This window comes from Diadema antillarum, unplaced genomic scaffold (genome assembly GCF_040938485.1).
Source record: "Diadema antillarum isolate AM-2024a unplaced genomic scaffold, OU_Dant_1.0 seq00000798_RagTag, whole genome shotgun sequence".
Classification (NCBI taxonomy): domain Eukaryota; kingdom Metazoa; phylum Echinodermata; class Echinoidea; order Diadematoida; family Diadematidae; genus Diadema; species Diadema antillarum.
This window is the reverse complement of record NW_027271682.1, coordinates 983,573-991,173: the sequence shown is the minus strand read 5'-3', so window position 1 is coordinate 991,173 and position 7,601 is coordinate 983,573. Positions and strand designations below refer to the sequence as shown.

General features: G+C 40.4%; 1 protein-coding gene across 1 annotated transcript; it reads right to left on the bottom strand.

The window, feature by feature from the left end:
- Window positions 1-3,561: 3,561 nt before the first annotated feature.
- Window positions 3,562-5,322, bottom strand: LOC139739375 (uncharacterized). Its single transcript, XM_071649995.1, has one exon. It carries the CDS (start codon window positions 5,320-5,322, stop codon window positions 3,562-3,564), a length of 1,761 nt encoding a protein of 586 aa, XP_071506096.1.
- Window positions 5,323-7,601: the final 2,279 nt, after the last annotated feature.

Sequence of the window (7,601 nt, the reverse complement as noted above, 5' to 3'; positions counted from 1 at the left end):
ACTCGACCAGGGGCGTGGATATACGGGCGAGCTCACGAGGTTGCGGGTCACCCGCGGAGCACACCGCTTCCAGCAAAAACGCAGCAAGGCCACGGCGCACTCATCGGATTCGGTCACGGACGAGCGCAATGACAGTGGCACTCGATATCTCAACCTGCCGTGCTTACGTAGGCAAGCTGAAGTAGTTTATCATCACGTTCAATATCAAACTAGGTCTTGGACTTACACATATAGCAATCATAATCAGACATTAAGTGCGCGTTTGACTATTTCAAGATCGTAAAACAAGTTAACTCTCTTCCTGTTAAGTTAGGATGTTTGCGATTGAAGCTGCTAAAAAAAAAAAACCAAGAAAATAATAAGAAAATACGAGATAATCTTAATCGTAAGTTCAGGCATATTCCTTGTTATGCGACAAGTGAGGCATCACTGGAAAGATTTTATTCTGCTCTATGTGATGATGAACTTACTTTAAGATATTTTAAAATGCAGCTGAAATGGCGCTTACCCTATTTTGTGGTCAAACTCTTTAATTATATCTGTGCATGTCTGTATCTGTGTTCTCCGCCATTTTTCCTCTCTCCTCTATCTCTGTGAAATTGCTTCGTGCTACTTGCCACAAAAAACAAAAGGCTCACAGTCAGGCGATTAGCCATCAATTCTAGATTGTTCATAACAACCATATGGGCTTTTGCTTTCTAGAGATTTCTTGTGTATATTCAATCCGCTTTTGGAACAAATTGTTTATATTGTATTCTATTTGGCTATTTGTTGGTTATTTTCTTCGTCTTTAGAGCATGTGATCAAGCACATTCATACACTTCTTAATACCTTTTTGTTATACCTGTCACTTACCAAACACCTATTTATGCAACAACTCGCTCAAATTTGCGTGTAAAAGACTCACTCATTTCACAGGACATACAACTTTCAACCACACACGAAAATAATGATTTTTTTAAAACAAAGATTTCTTGTTTAATAATGATTCCAGATCACTCTCATCATTTTAGGCACAAATGCAAAATATTTACGTTACACATAATGAGATGACATTATCATCCAAGGAATGTACATTCTAACATTAGCATCACTTGCCCTGAAAATTTTGCAGGCAGATATCAAGGCAACCTGTTGTATCAATGCGCGTACGCACGAGTTGAACCTGCTGCAGATGCTTGCCACTATGCAGCAGAGGACGACCTTTCAATTTTTCAAGGGGGGGGGGGGGAGGGTAGGGTGACCTGTCGTCTGTTACAAATTCAATGAGTTCACACAATGCAGATGAAACAATGAGGAATTTCCATGTCCGGATCTGACAAAGTTAGTGTGTGTTTTAGAGTTTTTTCCCCCTCGTAGCTTTGACCCTCGGCCTTGACATCTTGTCAAATAAACTATTGCGAATTCTATAATTGATATAATGTTAATATGTATATCATCAATAACTTTATTTCAACAAAATGACGGCGTAAGATTCTGCTTAACTTGTAAGTTAACTTGAAAAAAAAAAGCTATCTAAGACAAACACTTTATCTTTGAGAGTTGTGGCCCATACATTATATTATCACAATAGATGTTCTTCGTTGAGTTCTGCCCGTAGTTACAATCTGAAAAAAAAAATGCTGTTCTTTATTACTATTATCATCTTGTCGTTTATAAACCAGCACTAATTATCATAATGCGATGGCATTGGTGAACATGGTAATCAATGACCTTTGCCACTGAATATTAATGCAGTGTAAGTAGGGAATATTGCACAATGCGTTTTAACGCCAAAGAACAGGGGGACTTTGTCTTGTGAATATTGAAGTGTGGAACAATTGGCCTAATGATCAACACCAAATATGTTCTTACTCGCGAAATATATTGTATCTGTGAAAAGTGATGTCGAAGACCTAAAAAAAAAAAAGATTTGACAGACAATCTAAGACAAATGAATAAAATTGATTCGACATGGCTATTCTACTGTTACAACACTCACATTGATAACATGAAGATTTATCAAATAAAAAGTACTTTTCACACAGAAATGTCAAGATTGAAATGCACAAATTTTCAGCATCATGGTGACTGCCAACGTACTGTAGGGATCTAGTCATATCAGAGTTGGCGTACCAAGGATATTGCACATCTGTCTAAAAGATCACGAGTCGAAAACTGCTAAACAAACGAAAGATCATAGCATACATGTATATCATGTCAACCCAAAATGACCAAAGTCAATCTCTCTTCAAGCCTTCCTGATACCAAGTTATTCTGATAATGCTAAAATAACTCTTTCAATGAGTAAATGTGGTAAACGTTTTCTTGAACCTACTAAGTGACTAGCCGATGCGTACTTGAAATTTAGTTTAAATCAATTAAATACTTCAGGCCTTTCCTTGTAGCCGGAGGATCTATAGGAGTTGGATCTATGTGACCTGCACTTTGGCAATGATTGAAGAGTTGGACGTTTAGTGCATTATAAGCATTATAAGCATCAACTTTAACCTATTCGAGATTATATTGCAAAAGACTACTGACAATGAACATAACTTGGATGCTTACGGTAATGGTAAAATTACGTAGAAGGTGAGATACCTGTACAAAGACGGTGACCCAATTTGCTAAAAGAGAGAGAGGAAAAAGTCAACTCTCGAAGTATCAAAGTGCTAATCATATAATTGCTGCTATATTTGCCGGCTCAGCTAGAATTCTAAATATTTTTAACAGAAGATGTATCTTGTTCCTCTTCTCTTTTGGCCTGACGCTTCACATAATTTTTCATATTCAAGTAACCATAATTACGGTGCGAAAATACGATGGTTGAAAAAAAAAAAGATTTCATCTCAATCAAAAGGGTGTGTACTAGTTTGGTTTATGCTGTGGTACTATAACAATATTTGTGTGATGTCATAGTTTCACCTTTAGTTTGACAAAAGGGATCTACACCACTAAGGCTGGCAGAGTGATATAGAATATGTAAGATCCGTTTTAGCATAATACCATTTATTCCCACTGAATATTATCATTGTCAGATTGTGTTTGGTCTGTCTTTGTTTTGTTTTTTTAATTTGGAGTACAACAACATACCAATTGTATTGGCCTGTTTTGAAACTTTTTCCAAGCAAGCCAAGGGATGCGACTTTGCTCATTTGTTGATGGTTATCCATTCATACCTTAATCAGCCATTGATTATAATCACTTGATTTCAACGTGCAATATTATAATTGTTGGCAAAACTTAGACTTTGCTATCAAATGAACCTTGTTTTGCACTAGACATTAATTTCATGACAACGAAAAAGACACACACAAAAAAAGACACGATTTACTACCATCACCACTGAGAGGAAAATACTTTGACGACATCTACCATTTCTTAACCGTTGCACTCAGCCATTGTCAGCTGTACAAAGGGTTGCGATAATGTGCTACAGTTTTGCAGTAAATGAAATCAATTATCCATCATGTTATTTTAGCAAATAACTTTATGGATATATGAACAGTTTGCTGACCCAATTGTTCACATTAATCAGTTAAAAGTACCAAATGTCGTTGTCTTTTATGGCTTGATACCAAGCTAGCTTTCCTCAACTTCGTTGGTACCGACATTTGCAGAGTCTAGTATTGGAATGATTTGAGCATCGTCGGCAAGCGTAAGGGAGATTCGCGGAAGAGGCTCCGACTCGGATATCTTCGGCAGCTTAACGAATTGATCCGTGATACTGAGTCGATCTCCCGAATATTTCCGACTCTGATGGCGACTAGGTTCCATCGTCTGCAGCCAATCACTTACGAGCTCGTCTGAGTTCTTCAAGGTCGAGTCGCCTATGAGGTCCGACATTGTGTCGCGGGATATCGCTTCAGCAGCATCAACTGCATCTGGTGCTTGTTCATCCTTCCTTTCATTAGATTCTTTTGGAGTTTGTTCAGTTTTCTCTGCACCGTTTGCATCATCACCTTGTTCATCGGCATTTTCAAGAGGCAGTGCTTGCCTTTCTTCGTGATTCTCATCATCATCGAGTTCATCTTCGACGGAATCATGATCGCTTACGCTGTCGACGTGTCCTGGTGGAAGAATGAACCGCACGCGTTTCCGTTTGCTCTTCGTGGCGACGTGTTTTTGCATCTTCCGCCTCCTCTCTATGAATGCCTGCAGCGCCTCCTGCCGGCGCCGCGTGATCTGCCAGGGAGAGTTCGTGTGCGCGTGGTCACCTTCTTCGAGCTGGGTGTATTCGACGGTTATGGGATAATCGGGTAGCATGATATCCCCGGTTTGCAAAGACCGCTTGTAAACCGGCTTCAGTTTCCCGCCGGGCCTCCGTGCTGGAATGTAGCTCTGGAGTTCGCTTTCCAGAATGTGCGAGTAGAGGAATTGCTTTCTGATGGGATGTCGCCTTGCCACTTCTTGCTCGTGGCGCCGGAGTGCTGCGAAATTGATCGGCTTCTTGCGCTGGTAAGGTCTCTTGATCTTCTTCGGTCTCGGCTTCGGAGGTGGTGGAGGGGGCTCTTTCTTTTTCTTCTTCTTCTTTTTCGGTTTGATTGGTGTGGGTGGCCTCTCGGGCTCAGTATCGATGTCATTCTCGTACGGTGATCGCCCTGTCTCGTAAGGGAAGGGATTAATAGTCAGTGCGTGCACATCGTCGGCCTCCTCGCCCTCCGATGCGCTTTCGTCGAGCGAAACGCGACTGAGGAGTACCTCTTCGTCGGTCGTTCCGTCATATATCCCACTGTCCGTGATCGACCCGTCGGAAGCTGTTCGTGCGCCACTCAAAAGTTTTCGGCTGTCGGACTGGGGCGTCGCGAGGTATCGACCCTCAACTTCTAGCTGTCTCACGCGGTCGTACATATCCAGCGACCTAGACAGTCTGTGGTTATATAATGTATTCACACTCAGTCGCAAGCCAGCGCTGTGGTTTGCGTTCGATTGTCGCGGAAATTGTCTTATTTTTGGCAGGGAATTACTTGAGTGTCTCGTGTCCTCCTGACACGATAATAACTTCGAGTCTTTGTCAAGAACAAGATCGTTTTCGGGGTTATCTCGCAACAAGTCATAGCGACGCGCTCGTTGCATTGATTTACCTTGTACGATATCTGGTAGAAAGCCAGTTTCAAGCCGCGTTTCATACGGTGGAAAGGATTTCTGTGTAATTGCGTTTATCCGTGGTCTTTCCATACTGGTGCTGTGATGAGGACATCTCCTGGTAAAAGCGGGAAGGTCTCGGGCGGGATGATCGCTTCCGAGTCCGGTCATAACCGCGCAGCTGTCGCACTTTGGTGCGTTGTGAATCCAGGTGACGTGGTGTGCCAGGACCGGTTTGATGTCATCCGAGTCAAGCATGCTGTCCGCCAGTAACTCGTCGTCGGAATTGATGAGCATCATTCTCCAACCATGACGACATCGAAATGCCCGGCACCGAACACGAGTAGCCGAAGGTTTCTCTCAGCAATCTGCAGGAATGGGAAGACAACATTCAGGAATTGATGATCAAGCTGACGTCTTACTTATAAACACAATGTCTGTCGTCGAGCAGTTACATAGATAACATTCTCATCGTCAGTCATCGAAAGGATCTCAATAAACCCTTGAAAAGTTTTGATGAAATACTCAGGATGGACACTGTCGATAGTAATTATCGATATTGGCAAAGCGCGATTATATGTATCGAGCGTCACGAACAATCGGAGGCAGGTTCGCAAAACCTCTTCATGTGATTGCTTTAATTCGCCTCTCCATAATAACATGAGTCATTTGATAAACTGTGCGTGTGTAGGACTGTCGCTTTGAAAAAGAAAAATGATGGTAATCAACATCTCCCATATGACACCGGTGTAGGGGCCGAACCTAAATAGGTTTGTGTCGTATTAAACAAAAAAAAAACACGCAACAATAAGTACAAAAGACGCTATCCTCCGTCCTTCGAGTGCGTACAGCACATCCATTAGCCTGATGACTTCCACTAATAAACGCTCGGCAGGTATCATATCCGCCATCATGATCATCCAATTGTGATAGAAAACTCTTGCTTGATTTGAATTAGTGCCATACAAGTATCGCGTACAGTGACGTGCCTGAGCAGAATTTGTACCCAGCAAAAAAAAAGAAAAGACAAAAACACCCACAAACAAAACAAAACATAGCAAATGTAATGAAAAGAAAATCTTGCTGTATATTCTAACATGCTTTAAGCTTCTCTCTATTTTGCACAGCGAAAACTTATTGCAACGCTTGATTTGGGCACTTTCAATGAAATATAAGTTCCCAGTTCCCACACTCGAAGGCAAAGATATATCTGCATATCGTGTGGCATGAAATTTCCCTACTACAAAGTGTTATTTCCCTTCACTTGTTCTTTTTTTCTTTCTTTTTTGTCTGTATCTTTACAAACGACATAAAAAAGTAATTCCATTTTTCTTTTCTTTTCTTTTCCTGTTTCCAGCAACCTGTGCATTACAGAATAATAAAAGGCCATCTCCAAGAAGTCTGAAATTTGAGTTTTACGATAATAATTGACATTTGGATCGACTTTCATAATCCCATTGAGATTTATGTTCGCTCTCATACTAATGCTGTATTGTAAGTGGGGGGAAATGTCATAATGTATATAGTGTACACTAAAGTACTCTGTATCGCAGCTGATTCATTTGGAAGACACATTTCCTTCTATTTACAGACAGTACGCACAATTTACCACTATGCCCCTCCCGCTTTTATAAAACAGGATTACTCTTAATCAGCCCTGCCCACTAAAAATCAAACTCTCACTTGGTCTACATGGCAAATCAGCAATGAAGATGTCGTTATTCCGTCTATTGCATATTCAATTTTGTAGAAGAGCTACGCTGAACGTGAAAACAATCACTTTATCTACAAAATTATCACTGTCACTTATCTGTAAACTAACTTTGCGACTACACTTCATGGCAAAGTTAAAATAATCATTTCAGGAAGAATTTCACAAATATCTGATTGTTCCTTTCACTTGCAGGGCTAGAACCAATCTTTCAAAAGAAATATGAAAAGGGCTATTCATAATTTAGATACCCTTCTTTTGAAGTTCGTTGTTCTCTTTTGAGATAGAGGCAAACCAGGAATACTGACAAATTGATGAAAAGTTTCACCGATACAGGCAAATGTCCTATAAAGGTATTACTGTAATGTCAACATACATTGTAGTAATACCTTAAAGATATCTGCATATCGTGTGTCATGAAATTAAGGTATCAAAGGTATTACTGCAATGTCAACAGACATTGCAGTAATACCTTAAAGATATCTGCATATCGTGTGTCATGAAATTTCACTACTATAAAGTGTTATTTCCCTTCACTTATGAAGGGAAATAAAACATTTTAATGTGTTATTGACAACACATTTTAAATGTTTTTTCCCTTTACTTATCATCGTAAGTTTATTGCCTGTCACTTCTATGTTCTCACACAAATTTGCTCACCATTTGAATAGTTGAACCGTATCGCGTTGAATTAGGCCTAATACTCCGGTAGGTGTACTTGTGTCTCCTTGTAGACTGTTGTCCCGAGTCATTCAGTCAGTACACTATAATGACGAATGATGTGTGTTGCCGGCGGTTTCGTAGTATCACAAACAGATCAGCTCAT